Source organism: Cyanistes caeruleus, chromosome 21, assembly GCF_971803275.1.
Source record: "Cyanistes caeruleus chromosome 21, bCyaCae1.hap1.1, whole genome shotgun sequence".
Taxonomy (NCBI): Eukaryota; Metazoa; Chordata; class Aves; order Passeriformes; family Paridae; genus Cyanistes; species Cyanistes caeruleus.
In genome coordinates this window covers 8,712,388-8,730,313 of record NC_141721.1, presented here as the reverse complement: position 1 = coordinate 8,730,313, position 17,926 = coordinate 8,712,388, and the positions used below count along the sequence as shown (strand labels likewise).

Genomic DNA, 17,926 nt, shown 5'->3' with positions numbered 1-17,926 from the left:
TGAAGTTATAACGTGTTTTTTTGTTTGAGAACTGAGCAATGAATTGTCCAAGCTTGCCATTTCCCTCCTGTAACAGTCCTTTGAAATCTGCTGCTGGAGGGGTTTCCTTGGCATTTCACCAGTAACTTGAAACCACACGGGTTGAGTCTCTGGAGATGAAACACAAAGCTGATATTTTATGTGTGTGTGTGTCCATTTTAAATAATGCTTCAAAGTTATCAAACTTATTGTTTTGCATGTAGGAAAAAGATGCAAAAATACCAGTCTGACTTTTTCAGAGAAACTCTGAGCTTAAGATAAGACAAGGAAAGTATGTGTAAGCTCAAAACGAATTCCCATAGCAGTGGATGATGACAGAGCTCGTTTTGTTTATGCAGATTTATCTGTAAGCAAAGAGATTTCCTCTGCACATGCTGGGGCATGTCTGGATGCAAACGGAAAACACAGCACACTGCCAGTGGGAATTTTTCCTGGAAGCCAGCCCAAAAGGACACACATGGGTGGAGGCTTAAAGGAGAAAAGCCAGACGAGCAGAGGTAACACCACCAGAATTCAGATTGTCCCAGGTGGATTGGGAATGCTCATTTTCAGAATTTCCAAAAGTCTGCTGTTTTTCCTGTGTGAGAACAGCTACACCATACAGCTGGCTCCATCATGTGCTCAGATCCAAGATCCCTGCAGCAGAGCAATGGGGCACAGGGAAGCAGAATCACTTAAATTTTGTGTGATTATTTGCCAGGCTGGTAGGAATAAAAGGTTAATTAAAAAAATTAAAAATAACAAAAATCATGGCTTTGCTGTGACTTCTGCTGTCTTGTTTTCATGTTACTTGGATTTGTAGCGATTCCCACATGCCAGTACACCACGGCTGGGGCTGGGAGGGAAAGGGGCAGCAGTTAGCGTGGACCAGAAAGTTTCAATGAGCCCCCCAAACTCATTTTTTTGGATTTATTTCCTTGGGAAGGGATTTCTGTTCCTCCAGAGCTCTGCCATTGCTCCCTGCCTCCCGCTGTCACCGAATATCGTGGCAGCTGCTTGCGTTGCTCTTCCCTCTCCCTGCCTGGTGGGATGCTCCAAGGCCTGACGTGGAGAGGGAGGAAAATGAATGCAAACTGTCAATGTAAATAAACCTGCTAACATTTATTCCTGCTGAGGAATAAATAAGTGGAAAGGAGTGAATCCATTTGGGTCGCTCATTCCAGAGGGAACCTTGTGGTTTGGCGGGGACTGAGCAGCGAGGGTTTTCCTTTTGCTGTTTTTCCCTGTGCATTTTCCTGGAGTTGCCTCCTTTCCCCTCTGTGCATTCCCACACTCCAGGCGTGTGGCACACAGCTGTCTGAGCTGTCCACACTGGGATCCAGTGAGGAGCTGCTGCCATAGCGCACCGGTGGCACGGCTCCGGCAACAGCAGCCCACCGGCCCCTCCTGGCACTTCCCTTCCCACCCCTTGTGTTCCAACTCAGAGTGAGCAATGCCATCCTGATACAGGGAACTGAAATGGTGTTTGCATTAGGGGTGTGTTGATAGTTTCTTATCTGGTGTGTGGTGTCTGTCACTGTCCCCACCAGGACACCGCAGGGCCGTGGCACACAGGGCAGCGGCAGCTCTGCACTTACACATCCCGGGGATGTCTCTGTGGGGCCATGCCATCAAGGCAAGCCTTGGGAGCGTGGATAGAGCTGGATCTCTTTGTTCTCCAAAAATAACCCAAATTTGCCAGGCCTGAGTGGTTTTTAAAAGGAGGTTTTCCATTAGCTTTCCGTGGAGAGCCGCTGGCAGCGCTGGCGACGTCTCTGCTCCCTCCCCAACTCGGGGCTTTCAGCACCGTGCGGCCCCTGTGGCATCAGTGAGGGTTTGCTGATTTTATTTAACACGAGGAACTACAATGAAAGAGAAATGCATTAAGGTTGGTTTCAAGCAGAATATTTTTAAATACAAATAAAGTTTTTGGAACTGTTTTGTGGGCACTGTAACTTTATGTAAACACTGGAAGAGGCTGCGATAACCATGTGAAACAAAAACTCACGGAGACCAGGGTGGGAGGGACACTGAGCCATATATTTTTCCTGTCAGAGCTCAATGAAAGGCAAATAAATGAGGAAAAATAAACTCAACGTTTACAAAAGACCCAGCGTGGGAGCAGCTGCCAAGGTCCAGAGCAGTTTGCTGATCCCAGTGCCCAGGTACTGCTGAAAAGATTCTTCTCGCACTGGAAATCCTGTTCAATCCTGTTCCACAGCATTTTATTATCCAGACATTCCTAATCTAGGAAACCTCATGGTTCATATCGCACTAATTCTTAAGGAGAAGGATGCAAAGTAAGTGCTTCTAAACGAGCAGGTTAAAAGATGTGTCAGAAATTCGGAGCAGAGCCCCAGCAGTTGCTGTTCCATGCTCTGCTTTGCAGAGCAAAGGAAAAACAAAACAATTTCATTTATGTATAATATTAGACTTGATGTACCACAGCAGCCCAACTAAAATATAAAATATAACCTATTTTTTTCTTTTTTCTAATAGGCCTTTTAGGTGCCCCCTTTCTTGAGGACAGTAAATAAGAATATCAGGTCTTTGTCAGCTGTGTCATTTAGAGCATGAACAATGGATACTAATTTAATCATTTCCCAAGAAGCATATTAATATTTTTATCCTCTGAAATCCACATGAGAAAGAAAGGATCCAAGGAGCAGAAGCTACCTGGGATGAGGAGCCTGGGACAGCTGGGCTGGCAAGGGCAGGGAGCTGCAGCACCAGTCAAAGCTGTAGCTGCTCCATGGGAACCAGTTAACCATAAATCCAAGGCTTTGGATAATGTCCTGGCACACCAAGAACTTGACTTCTTCATTTGTCTTCCTGTTCCAGAGGGTTTCACCACGCACATGCACGTGTGGCATCCCTGTGAGGCTTTTTTGCTGTTAGCAGCAGACAATACCTGTGCTGCCAGGCCGAGGGTGAGCACAAAGCAGTGCCTCCCCTTCTGTTTGCTCTGAGAGCATCAATGCTGGCACTGGGCAGTTTTTCTCCTCTAGGGCTCATTTTTGTTTATTATTCCCCTTTTTATTCTTCCTTATCCTCCCAAACTGATGCCTGCTTGGCATTAAACACGAGCTGAGCACTGTGATGGACTGGGGCTGAAGAGCCCCTGGGCACTGGTGGGATTGGAATGAGCTGGAAATACATCTTCCAGACCCCTACATTGGTGGTTTACACTGAGGGCACAGCTTTGGGTGTCACTGCCGTCCGCTGGCTTCTGGGTGCTCCTCAGCAAAGCCAGGTGTGTGTGCTGGTGGCTGAGCACAGGCTGGCCTGGATCCCAGCACAGAGGCTCACCTGGATCCCAGCACAGAGGCTCACCTGGATCCCAGCACAGAGGCTCACCTGGATCCCAGCACAGAGGCTCACCTGGATCCCAGCACAGAGGCTCACCTGGATCCCAGCACAGAGGCTCACCTGGATCCCAGCACAGAGTTTCACCCAGATCCCAGCATGGAGGCTCACCTGGATCCCAGCACTGAGGCTCACCTGGATCCCAGCAGGGAGGCAGAGTTGTCCCAGGGCACTGAGGGCTGTTCCCAAGGCCACGTGCCCATGCAGAGTGGTGCTCTCCTCCCACGGATATTTCCGGGCCGTGGGACCTAAGCAGTTGTAACATTCCCGTAAGAAAAGCACCACCTTTGCAAACTTCGGCAATGTTTGGCTGGGAGCCTCTGCTCTTTGCTTTTGGCCATGAAGTGCATTCCTGACACCTCTCCCTGTGTATCCATGATAACCATCTCCTCAGACCAGAGATGGGGCTGGACCCTGCCCAGTAACCCCCACCCTGGGAATTATCAAACAGGGGATAGGGTGCACTTGCAGCTCCAGACAGGAGTTTTCCTGGCTCCTTCTGGGGATGCCAGATGGAGATGGATTTGGGCTGTGCTCTCCTCTCTCCCTGCTCCTGCCCTCGTGCCCTCACTGAGCCTTTGGGTTGTGCTGGCTCGGAGCAGTGCCCTGCAGAAAGACAACCCTTCCCTCTTCATTTCCAAGGCCAATTAAGCGGGAGGCAGAGTAGCCTTAAGCATTCTTCTAATTAAAACAAAATCCCTCATGGCCTCTTATATACAGAGAGATATTAGAGACTTCAGGGTTGTATAAAATGTGTATTTATTGATCAGATCAACTGTTGCAGTTCCTTCTGTAGAGTTCAGTGAGAGCATCAACATGACCAGGGTGGTGAGGAGGGCAGGAGGGCGTTTGGCCTGAGCTTTCAGTGATGCCAGCCCAGGGCCTGCTATACATTACATTTATACATTTATACATTTGTATGCATTTATATGCATTGAAATGCACAGCTGCCCAGCCAGGCATCACCTCCAACACCCATGGGGGTCCTGCTTTCCCAGGCTGTTCCCTGGATATGGTTTGTGGAGTTGTACTACAGGGGGTTGTTTCTGGCTGCTTTACTTCTGAGCCCACTCAAATGGCTGTTTTTTTCAATTGCAGGAAGGCAAAAGTATTTCTGGTAAAGCCACAGAGTGCTTGAAGGACAGGACATACTTTCCAGGGAGAAGCAACCACTCAAAAGCTTTCGCAGGCTGAGATTTTGTGCTCAGCAAGTTGCTCCAATTTGAGGCACAATCCTAAGAAATGTGAGTGTGTGGTGGAAATGTCTGCAGGCCTGGATTAAAGCAGTGCTGGCAGATGAGGCTGTAGCTTCCACAAGATAAACATTACAGAAAAATAGTGTAAATACGGGGGATTCTATTTTTTTTTCCCTCATTTTTTCCCTCACTTGGGCCAGGAACTGCTAAAGCTTAAATAAATCATTGCAGAAGTGAGACTGACCTAAATTATTCTACACAGTGCAGACCTTGTCTCCTGCTTTTGGAGATTCTTTTATTTAAGCTGTGCCAGAACAGGGTTTAAGTTGTCTGTACAGCAGTAGCTCCTTCCTACGCCCTGGGGAGCTCGGGGGAAGGTGTGAGATCGGCTGGCGTGTGCCAGCAAGGATGCTGGGGAGGCAAAGCCACCAGCTCACACACGCTGGGGGAGCCAGCAGGGATTTTTGGTGCCACACCATCCTGCGCTCAGTGCTGGCAGGTTTCCCTGCCCTGGGTGGGGCTGTCGTGGTGCCGGGCTCCACTTGTTCCCAGTGAACACGCAGTCCAGTGCCTAATTAAGTCACGCATGTGTGTCAGGGAATGCACAAGTGCCCAGATAATTGGCATTTGAGCACCCATGGATGTCATGCTTCAGCATCCAAACTGACCCTGCATGAGCACGCACAGGTTCACACTCAGAGCTTACACAAGAGCAGGGTTAGTCCTGCAGGGGAGCTGTGTCAGTGCATCCGTGGATGGCTCATTCCCGTGCCCATGAGCCCTGATCAGGGCATGCATGAGCACCCGGGCAGTTCACGCATGGGCTCCCGTTATTTGGCACACAAATGCCCAATTAGCCTGTGCATGACTGCTCAATCATTTCATGCATGACCACGCAAAACCACTAAGTGGTTTTCATATGGTTTGCCTGTAGGTTCACTGGTGAGCACCCAGTGTGTTCCCAGAGCAGGGTCTCCCCTGGGGACTGCAGCCTGTGGCTGGACAAGGAGCAAGGAGTGTGGAGGGAGTGCAGCATGGAGATGTGGCTGACATGGATGTGCTGAGGTGGAGCAGGAGGAACCCCCACCTTGCAGCCAGCCCAAAGCCACTGGCTTGTCTTGGCACCTCCCAGCTCCTCTGACAGCAGCACCATGCTCTGCATGACCACAGGAACCCAGCTTTGGCAAGTGCTCTGGTTCACAGAAGGGTGGAGTAAATGATCACAACGGCCCTTCCAGCCTTAAAAATGTAGGAAGCCTTTGATGTGCAGGCAGGACGCCTTGAAGATAAACCATGTGTGGTGTAGGGTTTGTGCTGGAGCACCAGCCCAACAAGAGGGAGCACAGAAAAATAAAAATGAAGAAACTCAAAATAAAATTACCCGTCATCCTGGCCCTCGCCCTGCAGGCCCTGCAGGCACTGTGTCCCCTAACCCTGCCCCACGGTCGACTCGGAGCCCTGCACAGCTCACTGTGGGAGTGAAGCCACAAGACACAGTCACAGAGCATGTGGCTTTTATGTGACCTTTCCTTCAGTGTTTATGTTGTCTCCAAACCCATTTTTTTGTTCAGGAGAGATCAGATTAAAGGGAGTTGCGAGCCCTCAGTGCATCCAGCCAGTCAGGGAGCCTGGCCTGGGGTGTTGGGAGCTGGGAGCAGAGGGCTGGCTTCTCGCCCCTCATCCCCCTGCAGGCACTGAGGCAGTTCTTACAACCCTGTGCTCCTACAACCCTGCCGAGATTCCAGAGAGACGTCCTTATTTATGGATCCTGCATGAACTGCACACCGCGAGTCACTCACAAAAACTTGCAGGGAGCAGCTGACCTGAATCCATATTAATAAGGCTCACAAGTCGTGGAGTGTTTTCTCTCATGCCTGTGGGATGGCAGGAACGCGCTGCCTTGTGGCACGCAGGATTTAGACAAAAAGCTGTCTATAGCCTGTCACATTTTTAAGCCCGTTAGCCTTGGAGATAAGCCCAGGCTGCCGTGCCGTGGTGCCACACTGCAGCTGCCTCTGCTCCAGGACAGGCTTGGGGAGATGAGGAGCGATGGCTCCGGGCAGGCTGGAGCCAGGGAAAGGCCATGCTGGCTGTGGGGACAGTGTTGGGGTTTCAGAGCCCTGGTGTGTGATGCTGCTGGGAAGTGGGGGATCTAGTCCTACAGAGGAGCATTTCTCCTTGGGCAGGGACACCTCAGCCTCTGCACTGCCCGGCTGCTTCCACAGCAGTTACAGGGCAGTACACTCTTCCCAGCTGGGAAACCTGGGGGACAGTCCCAGGTCTGGTATTCCTGCACTCCGGTCTCACGTTGGGATGAAAACCTTTGCGGATCAGGCAATAAACCAGGGGACTTGGGGCTTCTCTTGCTGTTAAAGGACCACTCATGGTGTCCAAACCCTCCATGTCAGCTGTGGCAGCTCTCGCTGGAGGTTTTAGAGCCTTTCCTTTTATAGGGCTTTTTCTTTTTCCACAGGATTTATCCAGGTTCAATAGCAGGGATTCAGGGAGATAATAACGTACATTAACCAGGGCGCTGGAAACTGCTTCGCAAACAAGATTGATCAAAGCAGCCCAGGATGGAGAGCAAACCCTCCGGAATGTGCTTTGCAAAACACTTGCCAGAACAATTGACTCCTGGTAAAAAATAACACATTGGGCAGCCCTGGGGGGCTGTGCCAGGGAGGGACACAGCTCCAGCAGCCAGAATGCTGGTGGGGGGCTGCAGCCATGAGCATTTGTGGATATGATAAAGTGGCCAAAGCCCCCTTGAGATGGAGCAGCAGTCCAGCTCCAGGGTGCCCACACTCTCCATTCCACTCCAGAGGGGAATTAATAGAAGGTGCTTTACTGCTGCTGTTGTTTTTATCGATTACTGGCAAAGAGAGTGACTGATGGTGGAGTCTAGAGAAAGGAAGGGAGCCGAGGTGCAGGGGACACGTGGGGGGAGGAGGAGAGAGGGAAGGAATTCCTGCAGGAGATGAAGGTGACATTTCAGCTGTGAATCTGTGCTATAAAATAAGTCAGTGTGCCACATCCATGGCAGGGCAGAGCAGAAATAATGGGCTGAGTCATATCAAAGTGAGTTTAGGTTAAATAAGAAAAATTTCCTGGGGGGGATGTTTCTGCAGAGGTACAGCATGGAAGGAGAGCTGGTGGAAGGAACTCACACTGTCAGCCCTGCATTTGGATCTCAGACCTCTGCATTTCTTGTGGCAGATGGGCACAAAGTCTGTGCTTTTGCACTTGTAATCACCTGGGATTGGAATCACATCCCAGGGGAAGCATGTGGCCATGGGGCAGGAGGAGCACAGCTTAGATGGCAAACTGCTTCTCACACCAGGCCCTTTTCCTGTGAATCTCTGTGAAGTGCTTTACGTAGTCCACTCAGAGAAATTTATAAACAAATGCCCTTTGTCACTCTTCAGGAATGCATCTCCCTCCATCAATCCTCCAAACACTTTCTTTGTCAAGGCCACACTCCGTCCAGTGCAAGGAGCAGGACTAAGCCAGGCAGGAGCAGGGCTCCTCTGCTTCCTCTTGCTGCAAATGCTTTGGGAGGAGGCAGGATGTAACTGGGGTAGGGTTACACTGGGATTATAGAAGCAGCCACCAGCTCTGGAGCCGGCTCTGGGGACTGTAGACTGTCACCATTTGGGTTCAGGGCCACTCTTTGATATGTTGCCCCTTTGCTCCTCTGGGCAACTGCCTTCTGCTGTGGGTTGAAGATGCCCACGGGACAGGAGGGAGATAAATGCTGGTTCTGCACTGGGAAAATACCAGCAGGTCCACATGGTGTGACTCTTGGGGATGTCCTGCGCAGGGTTAAAAGTTGGACTCAACGATCCTCGTGGCTCTCTCCCAACTCAGAGTGTTCTGTGATGGGAGCCCTCGTGGGAAAGCTGGGGGTTCCCACTGGGTGGGACAGACAGGATAAGCATGGCCCAGCAGCTGCCTCTGGCCTTAAAACCTGCCGAGCCCCATCAGCTGCCCTGCCTCAGCTCAGCACTGAGAGCAGAGCACAAACCGCCCCGATGCGAGTGGCGGCTCCGTTCCAAGGCTCTGCGCCGCCCGGTCTGGAAAGCTCATAAAACAGATCCACACGGCTCAGATCTGCTGCCTCAACAGAGACTCGGCAGAGCTATAAATAGCCCAGCCAAGCGTGGTGCAGCGAACCTGAGCGGAGCTGGCTGCCCTCGTGGGCAGGCGCTCCGGGAGCCGTGTGGGGACGGCTGGCTTGGCCGCTCTGCAGCATGGCCTGAGCAGCTGGCCCACCCTGACCAGGCAGGTCAAGACTGTGTCACCTGCCCGGGCATGGCCTTGTCCCCACCCCGTGCTCCTACAACCTCAGTGCCAGGCACTGCAGTGTTCATTCATCCTTGCTTGCTTTTCTGCTGCTGACTTCTCTCCTAAAGCAGGAGCTCAGGTCTGGACCCATTAAGGAACAGTAAATATTTTATTTGCTTTTGGAGTTTTGACTAATATCTCAGAGGCTACAAGGGTCACACTAGGAAATATCCATTTCATTAGCAACGGGATCGGCCCATTCCGGGGCTGCTGGCTTGTGGAGTGAACCCAGCCTGTCCCCTGGGTGTTGTTACCAGTGTAAGCTTGTCTTCATTCAGCAATCAAATCAAGGAGGTTTCAGGACCTGGAGTGGTTTTCTTGGTTCTCAAGGCTATGCAGGCAATTAAAACTGGTCTTGTTAAGAGGCAGCTGAGTCTGGGTAGCACCGTCTCCCTCTTACTACTGTTGGGGCACTGCAGCGTGGGAATGGGGACAGCACAGGAATCAGGATTTTTTGTTTTGCTGGGCTTTTCTTCAGGTAGCTTCTGCAACGGGCTTCTTGGCACTGCTGCTCGAGTTAAATGGAGCAACCAAAACGGGAGCTGGCTGGCGGCCAGCCCGGCAGACGGGCGCACAAGGGCAGTCAGGGGGGGCAGGTGTGTGCCTGGAGCACGGGTATCGAGGGCAGGAGCCCCGTGTGGGACAGCCAGGAGTCTGAAGTGCCAGGGTCACTGGCTGAGGTTGAGGACCCCTCTGCAGGGAAGCCAGGTGTGTGAAGCACTGGGGTTACACCTGTGTGCCAGCATCCTGCTGGCCTGGTGATCCCTCACTGCCGGCCCCGGCACAGGATCCTGAGAGCTCACGAGCAAGTGTGTGAACAGAGAGGTTTTATTCTCTGCTCTTGGCTTTCATGTGTCTGTGGAACATTGCATGTTCTCGGGGTGAACGTCCGATGAACAGCTCCAACAGCCACATGTCACCCCCAGCCTCTGGGCATGCAGGGACAATTCTCAGCAGTGCAATACCCAGGTCTGGAATTTTAGAAATCCCTGGTTTAAAAACCCAGGGATTTTATCAGCTTTCCTGCACAAAACAAGGTTGGCAGGAAAAGGTCCTGGCAGGATGCCCTGAGACATCCCCGGGGAAAAGCAGTGACTCTCACAGGATGTGGGGCTGGCAGTTTGGTGGAAGTTGGTCATTCCCCAGACTTTGCTGGGCATTCCTCACACTTTCCTCCCTGTAAGAAAACCTCAAGATACACTGAACACTTCTGATGTGTTCAGGAGGGGAAAACGTGTCTGGGGAGCTGCTGAGTCCTGCAGGGGACACGGAGCACCTGCCTGCTGTGACCTGAAAACCTGGACATTGGGGGTATGTCATCTAGCTCCAGGGAACATGGATCTGTCCCAAATGGGGTACCATTTCCCAAATGGACCTCTCTCAAGCCTCTCTCTCCTGTTAGTGCCTTTGACCTGTAAATATGTGCCACTGTGGGAGGGCATCTCAAGGCTCAGGAGATCCATGACCATCACAGCTCAGAGATCTCAGGTGAAAGGCGCCACTGAGGTGCAAAGCTGCAACTCATCACCAAGACAGGACTGAATTTGACTCAGGTTGAACCCTCTGACGGAGAGCACTCTGGTGTGTTACCCAACCCAGTGAGTTCTTTTTAGAAAGGTTCAGGCTCCCGCCGGGGATCGGGGTCCCCAAAGCAAAGTGGACCCCTGCAGAGATATCTTGATCCCCTAGGGCAACAAAGGTCCCTCTAGGGCTCAGCCCCTCCCGGAGAGCAGGCTGTTCCCCCGGGAATGGGGGCCGAAGGCGCGGAGGCCCCGAGGTACCACGGGCCCCTCACACCGCCCGGGCCCCTCACGGCCCCTCACGGCGCCCCCGCCCCCTCGGCCCCGCCCCTCCCCGCCGCGCGCCGCCCCGCGGCATTGTGGGATGAAACAGGATGTAGGCAGAACAGCGCGGGCGGACGGGCCGGGCGCGGCGGGCCGCGCTGCGCCGCAGCCAATGGGTGCGCGGCGCGCGGGGCGGCGCGGCCAATGGGGTGGCGGCGGCCCGCGCGCCGCAGCGGGCGGGGCGGTATTTGAGCGCGGCGCGGCGCCGGGGCGCAGAGCGCGCGGGGCGCCGAGCCGAGCGGAGCGGGCTGAGGCAGCGCGGCCGGGCCTCCTCACACCTCCTTCTCCTCCTCGGTGCCGTGCCTCGCCCTCCCGGGGTGGCCCTGTCACTGTGAAGGTGAGCGATGTCTCCGCTAGGCCGGGGGTCTCTTAAGTCTCGCCCGGCACCGGTCGCTCCGTGTGCGGGGTGGCGGCGGGGCCGCCCCGAGGGCGGAGGTCGTTGCCGTGGCCGGGCGCGACCGGCGCTTGGGGACTGATCGGAGCCCGCCCCTCCCTAGGGGTCTGCGTCGCTGCGGAGCCGGTCCCGCTCCAGGCAAGGTCACCGCGGCCTCGGGCGCCCCCGGAGCTCCCCCCGTGAAGGTCACGCAGGGCTCCGGTTCCCGGGAGCCCTGCGGGGAAAGGGGCTGTGCCGCACCCCTTCGCAGGGCCCTTTTTCGCCAAGGTGGTGGATGCGGTTTGGGCAGGGCTTGGGGCCCGTCCCCAGTCGCGAAATCCATGCTGTCCTGGTGGTGGAGCGGTAGGTGCTGGGCTTGGGCCCCGTTTCGAGCCGTGGATCTGTGTTGCCCTGGTGGGGAAGTGATGGGTGCTCCCATCCTCACGATCCATGCTGTCCTCATGGGGGAGGTGGTGGATGCTGGGTTTCAGCCCCATCTCATTTCTAGGGTTCTCCCCTGCGTAGAGGGGGAAGGAGTGGTTACCAGGGGGCTTGTGTTTCATGTTCTTCCCAAAGCCACAGCTTTTCCTGCTGGAGTACTGGGCTTGGGACTCATGCCCGTTTTAGGACCTTATTCTGCCCTGCTAAGAGAAGGGTTGGGTGCTGTCGTGGGCCTAATTTCCCTCCCAAGGCCTCATACTGCCCTGGAGTGGTAGCTGGGTCTGTGGTCTTCCTTCTCACAGCCCACATCCTGCCTTTGGGGGGAAGGGGTGGCTGCTGGAGCTGTACTGTTACCCCTTCCTAGGCCCATCTTTCCTTGAGATGCGTGCTGCGGCTTTGTGGTTTTCCTCAGAGAGGGTCAGATCGGGTGGCAAGACCCCAAGAGCCACCTGTGATCTCGTGGTTTAGGGTTATAGTGTGACTGTGGTGCTGCTGGGCTGCCTCGTGGGGAGGGTGGCCCTGTAACCGAGCAGGGAATGAGCAGAGGCTGGGGCCCTGCTCTGTGGCGTTCAGGTGGGTGCAGGGTGTGACAGTCCTGTGGTAGGTGCAGTAACACAGCCACAGCCGGCCCCTGCCATGGCCATGGGGGATGTCGTGCCCTGGAGCAGTGCAGGGGAGGGTGCTGTGCTAGGGAAGGCCTCCTGGCCAGCTCGTGCAGCCCTTCTGAAGGATAATAATTTTTTTCCTTTGGCGCTGTCACCCGTGGCGGCACAGGCCTGCACTGGGATGCTCCTTGCCTAAACAATGAGGAGGGAAGGTGCCTTTTGCAGGTCACTCTGTGGCTGGTTATGCAATGGCAGGTGCCCTCTGAACTGTGTGAGCAGTGCAGGTGTGTGAAGGCCTTCTGTATGTGAGGGCTTGCTTTTTCTCTTTCCTTAAAGAAGCTTTTCTGGAAGAACGACCTACGAGTGGATTTCTGCTGCTTCCTTCTTCCTGTGGACTGGATACCCAGAAGACTTTTCCAAGGGATTGTCAGATTCCTGGGTGGTGAATCCAAATCTGCAGGCAGTTTGGGCTGTTCTGAGCCGAGTCTTCTCTTCCCTTGCAGCCTGGGCTGGAGGCAAACCTCCAGTGGCTGAAACCACGGTGTGGAAAGGAACAAACTGCTGGGAAGTGGCTGTGATAGGGGCATGTGCTCTCTGTTGGCAGTGGAGCTCAGTTCCTGTCATTCCTCCTGATGCTGTTAGTGTGTGTTAATAGCAGTTTTCTATTAGGCACTATATCTAAACTGTATAAATTAAGGTGGCAATAGAAGTCTTCAAGTGCAAGCAGAGGGAAGAATTGAAGTATTGTAATCAGAGGGCTGCAATTATGTAACCGGATTCTCTTTCTCTCTGGGTAGCAAGCTCCTTTAATTGCTGTAACAAAGCTACTCCTTCAGTTTTCTGGGGCTCTTCCAGGAAGTGATCATTGCAGCATATTTTTTTCACTCCACAGCAGAGCTAAAAATGTGTAGTTTCACTGTTTCAAAACATACTTGGTAGTATCACTCAAGACTTACAGTGCTGTAAAAGGATTTAGGAAACTTAGTGGTGCTCTGCAGGCTTAATTTGAGGCACCCCCTGCCATTAAGAAGCTTATTCCCACAAAGTTTTAATGTGCTGGGGTAAGAGCTGCTGCAAGGTGAGCAGCTGTGGTGCTTCTTGGTGCAGTCACCTGGATCCCCAGGTAACATGTACCTCCCCAGGCCTTGAGTGGGGAAGGGGAATGAGTGAGGGCTGTGGTACCCAGAGCAGGCCTTCATGGTGGTCCTTCTCCAGGGCTTGAAGAAAGACTGCAGTGTTGGAATCATGAAATCCCAGTTTTCTAGGATATGAACTGTGCTGGGAAGTTCCCGGTGCTGAACACCTTCCTGGAAAGGCCATGTCAGATCTAATGGCTGCAGTGGCTGGTTCAATTTTGAGAGCAGAGGGGGCTGCACACCTCACGCCAGAACAAGTCCTGGACTGCAGTAGTCTGTGTTGTGGTTCCTGGGTGAAGAGGGGGCAGGAAAAGGAGAGCTTTGGCAAGCTCTGTTTCTCTGGTGGGACCTGGTTCCCCTGTCCTGTTTCCAGGCTGCAGTGTGGTGTTAACCTGCTTCTGGCTCATCAGACTCTCTGTCCCGTGGGCACAGCTGAAGGCTGGGTTTTCATGGCAGAGAAGCAGGGAAGTGAGGGTGTGATGATGGCTGAATGTGGAACAGTGCTCCTCCAGGCTAAACTAGTAGCAGAAACTGTGACACCTGGGATGAGGTAGAACAAAAGCTGCTCCGAATGTGCTTCCTGAGCCTCTGTGTCCCTGACAGGCAGTCGGATCTGTTGCTTGCAAGGCTCTGAGCAGAGGATGTTCCAAAACACTGGCACACCTGGAAGGCAAACTTGGCTGTAGCCTATTGATGTACAGGAGGGCTGTGGCTCTCTGCAGATTCCGTCTCCTCCCACACATAAGCTTTTCCTGTGTGTGGTTAATGCAGGCGGTGATGTTGGAATACCTCTGATCTAACCTCCAGCCAGTGCTGGTGCTCCAGCTGTAAGGGGCACCTTGGCCTGGGGCTGCTGTAGGCACCTCCAATAAACTCACTCTGGCCATAACAGGGGTTTGTGGTATCGCCTTGTGACGCAGCCTGCACGGAAAGGACAACCTCTGATGCACAGGAAGCGTCTCCTGTTTGGGAAGGGATTAAAGGAATCTATGTTCTGCCTTAGGTTCACGATGTCTGACAGGAAGGCTGTGATCAAGAATGCGGACATGTCCGAGGACATGCAGCAGGATGCCGTAGACTGTGCTACACAGGCCATGGAGAAGTACAACATAGAAAAGGACATTGCAGCATATATCAAGAAGGTAACTCCGGGATGAGGGTGCTGTGCTGGCTGCAACTTCCCAAAGCTCCTGAGCCTGTCAGGGGCTGAGTGGCTGAGGCTTCATGCTTACGTGCTGGGAGGGAGAAGATACTTGGCTTCTTGGCTGCTTTACTGCTGTTTTCAAGAGGATGGAGTGACTTCTCCAAGGTCAGGGGAGGGCTATGGCAGAGCTCTGGCAAGCTCTGAGCAAACTGCAAGTGCTGTCCCTCAGGATTTGCCAGCCTGGAAAGGACTGGCGGCTGCCTCTGCTTAGGACTTGTTCCACAGACCTGCAGCACCAGTGCAGGTGGGATCACCCCGATGTTTCACCTGGTAGGCAGCAGTGCATGTGTGGTTCTGGGATGGGCCTTGTGCAGGCTGCTGGGGCTGTGGAAGCTGCTGTGCTAGAAACTGTGCTAGCAGCTGTCCTGGCTGGTGAAGAGGGTCTCTCCCCATTTGCAGGAGCCTGTTAATTGAGTCTCATGCTTGATGGCATCTAGGGAGCTGTTGGTTCCCCCTGTAGCAGCTTCTCAGAATGGTCAGGCAAAGTGCTCTTGGAGGGGGGAAATTTTACTTCAGAGGCAGTGAAGTCCTGGCACCTGGGCTGGTGTTTGGGCCTTGCTTGTAATCTAAGCTTGAAGGCAAAGGATTCAAAGGTGTCTCCTGACTTCTCAGATCACTTTGAGGCATGACTTAGCTCTAAGTGCTCGGGGCAATGCAGCCTGTAAAGTGAGGGAGTGCAACAGAAGGCATCCAAAAAGAACTTGGCCTTTATTTCATGAGAGTGTGTTGGGAGGAGGGAAGCAATTTGATGCACCTTCGTGCCCTGGCAAGAAAGGCTTTTCCTTACTTCAAAGGTTACCTGCAAAGAGCTCAAACTCTTCTGCTGTCTGAGAACTAGAACTGGCTTTAATCTTGGATGTTGAGTCTGTTCTTCTGGCTCTGTCTCAGGGGAGGGAAGGGTGTTCTTGGTGCATTAATTAGAGGGAGGAAACTGGTCTTTAACCCTATCGTGCCTGCTGAGCAGGAGAAGACTATTGAACCAGCATTCAGCTTGCTCACCTCTGACCTCTTGGGTCTCTGCCCTCTGGCCTGTGAATCTGCCTGCTCATTTTCAGTGTGGATTTTCTTCCCTTTGTGTACAAGAGTCCCAAACAGCAGAAGCTAGGCTTTTCCTGCTTCCTTTTTTTAGGTGACCTTTAAGCTCAGATGCCTTGCTGGAGCAGACATGCCAAAACCTTTTTTTATTTTTTGTGAGTGGGTTTGGAATGGGAGAGGAGAATTATTCTCCTGATTAGCCTACACACAGGGCTGTACCAAGGAGAGCTCTTGAGTCTGCTCTTCCTGCCCAGGGCTGATGGTGCTCCAAGGCTCAGAAGATGTTTTGCTTGTGTTGAATCCTTCAAACAATCCAGTGCAGAGGTTTGGTTGCTTAATTTAATAGTGTCTTGCAGTGGGGTATCTCAAGATGCTGCAGGTGGGAGGAGAGGCGATAGCGTGTGAACAGAACCAGCTCAGAATTTGTGCTTAGAACTATTTTCATGTGGGCTTTCTTGGCCTTAATGCCTCTCTTCTCTTTCTTCAGGAATTTGACAAGAAATACAACCCAACTTGGCACTGCATTGTTGGCAGAAACTTTGGCAGCTATGTAACACACGAGACAAAGCACTTCATCTATTTTTACTTGGGTCAGGTTGCAATTCTTCTCTTCAAGTCTGGATAGGAAGTAGGAGCGATTGAAATTTGGACTGTAATGCACTGATGGCTGAAGCCACGACTCCCTCTAACATGGCTATGCCGCTGCATGGACTGTATACTATATTTAATGTGTATATGTTGCAGTAAAAATCTACTTCTGTTTAGTTGCCTGGGAAGAAGGCGGCATTTTTTTGTTACTGCTTTTTTTGGTTGTATTGCACTAGGAAACCTGTAAATGCTTAAACAATGGCCTTTACGTGGGAAGAAATAAAACTATTCCACAGCAGCTCCCTCACTGGTAACTCCTTCTTTGAGGCTGGGAAAACTTTTTTGGGCAGGCCAAAAGCCCCAGACTTCCTTACTGAGTCGTGTTAGACTGTTATTCTTGCAAAGAGGAGCAAAGCCAGTGTGAGCCTCTGTCCCACCCTGCAGACTGTAGAGAGCTGGCTCTCCCAGTACCCTCGGGGCAGGTCTTAGACCTACCCTTAAGCTGGCGTGGTGGCTCTGGGTGACGTGGCTTCCACCCCCGAGGTGATCTCCACCTTTGACTGTGATACAGGCTTGCAGCTGGCACCCCTCGGTGTTCTTGCTCAATGCCCTTCGCTGTACTTTTGGCTCTGCTGAAACATTGACCTAGACTTGAGTAAGCAACTCAGCGCGGTCTAGAAGGCTTCAAAAACAGCCCCTGAGTTCCTGCTTGTTGCAGAAAGCAGCAATCCTGTGGCTGAAGTCTTTAGACCTCGATGCTGAGTCTAAAGCCACGTGGCCCGGCCCCGCAATGGAGTAGGATATCAAATTGGTGACTACTGACAACAGCTCTATTCGGCATGTTTGTAGCCAGTTGTCTCAACACTGCCTTAACTTGATGCTCTCCTTAAAGCAAGCTAGTCGTGTGGAAGACTTGTAAGTGGCCACTGTCTCTTTTTTCTTTTTTTCTTTTCTTTTATTTTCTGTAGCTAATAAGCTATTTCTGGAGGATTGTCCTCCATGTTCTGATATCTGCTTTTGTTCTTAAAGCACAGTACCAAGAAGTTTAATTTACATGTGATGTTTGTGTGAAGGAAACTCATGTGACATCTGCTTTAAAGGCAGACAAATGTCTTGGTCTCCAATAGGTTCAGCAGTGATGTTGTCTTAGTACGTACTGACTCGGGATTACACTGCAGGAAGTTCTGATCTGGGTGTGCAGAAATGCTGTGTGATGCCAAGTAAATCCCTGGTGCTTGTTATAAGCTCTAATTATTGGTTTGCTGACTAATACATTGGCAATACCATTGGGCTGGTAAGCCCAGCTTGTGTCTGAGATGAATTTGGTGTTGGGAATAAATCCTTGCTGGGGGCAAAGGGCAGAGTGAAGGGAGCTCTTTATGAAATGATTTTGTGACCCAGGTTGATGACTTCCTGAAGTAAAAGTCCTTCTTGTCTCTGTGCAAAATCCAAAGTATGCCTAATTTTGTATTATGGATAGAACAATGTTGTAACTAGAAAGAATGTAGCTGTCATAAGTTCATGTCGATGGAAATGTCTGCACTGGGATATTGTGCCTTGGACTGTCTGGGGCACTCGTGTGGTCTTGTCTCTTCAGAACTCCACTCTGGGTCTGAAAGGAGAATGTCTTGGGTTTGATTTTTTCCAAGCATGAGTCTAATGTGAATCTGTTCACGGTCTCTTGTGGAGCAAGGTCTGTTCCCTCCATAACTGCAATTGCTCAAATACCATTTATTTTTTTTTCAAACATTAAAGGTGAATTGACACATTTAAACA

General features: G+C 52.1%; 1 protein-coding gene and 1 long non-coding RNA gene across 3 annotated transcripts; one reads left to right on the top strand and one right to left on the bottom strand.

Moving 5' to 3' along the window:
- Window positions 1-1,255: 1,255 nt before the first annotated feature.
- On the bottom strand, window positions 1,256-10,750 carry LOC147649645 (uncharacterized). Its single transcript, XR_015278491.1, has 2 exons — window positions 3,448-10,750; window positions 1,256-3,375 (listed from the first exon to the last, which is right to left on the bottom strand). It is a non-coding gene; the product is annotated as an uncharacterized LOC147649645 (long non-coding RNA).
- A 180-nt stretch (window positions 10,751-10,930) lies between these two features.
- On the top strand, window positions 10,931-17,924 carry DYNLL2 (dynein light chain LC8-type 2). 2 transcript variants are annotated; one of them, XM_086859392.1, is made up of 3 exons: window positions 10,931-11,105; window positions 14,327-14,465; window positions 16,050-17,924. In XM_086859392.1, the coding sequence occupies exons 2-3, from the start codon at window positions 14,334-14,336 to the stop codon at window positions 16,185-16,187; spliced, it is 270 nt and encodes an 89-aa protein (XP_086715518.1). In that variant the 5' UTR covers window positions 10,931-11,105; window positions 14,327-14,333; the 3' UTR covers window positions 16,188-17,924. The 2 variants fall into 2 exon arrangements, with proteins under 2 accessions (XP_086715518.1, XP_023795169.1); XM_023939401.2 differs by lacking the exon at window positions 10,931-11,105 and having other exon boundaries at window positions 14,298-14,465.
- The last annotated feature ends 2 nt before the right edge of the window (window positions 17,925-17,926 follow it).

Excerpts from the sequence above, each read along its gene's own strand:
- DYNLL2 (XM_023939401.2), top strand. The coding sequence starts at position 14,313 with ATGTTCTGCCTTAGGTTCACGATGTCTGACAGGAAGGCTGTGATCAAG. Across the intron at positions 14,466-16,049 it reads TTGCAGCATATATCAAGAAG|GAATTTGACAAGAAATACAA; the intron begins GTAACTCCGGGA and ends CTCTTTCTTCAG.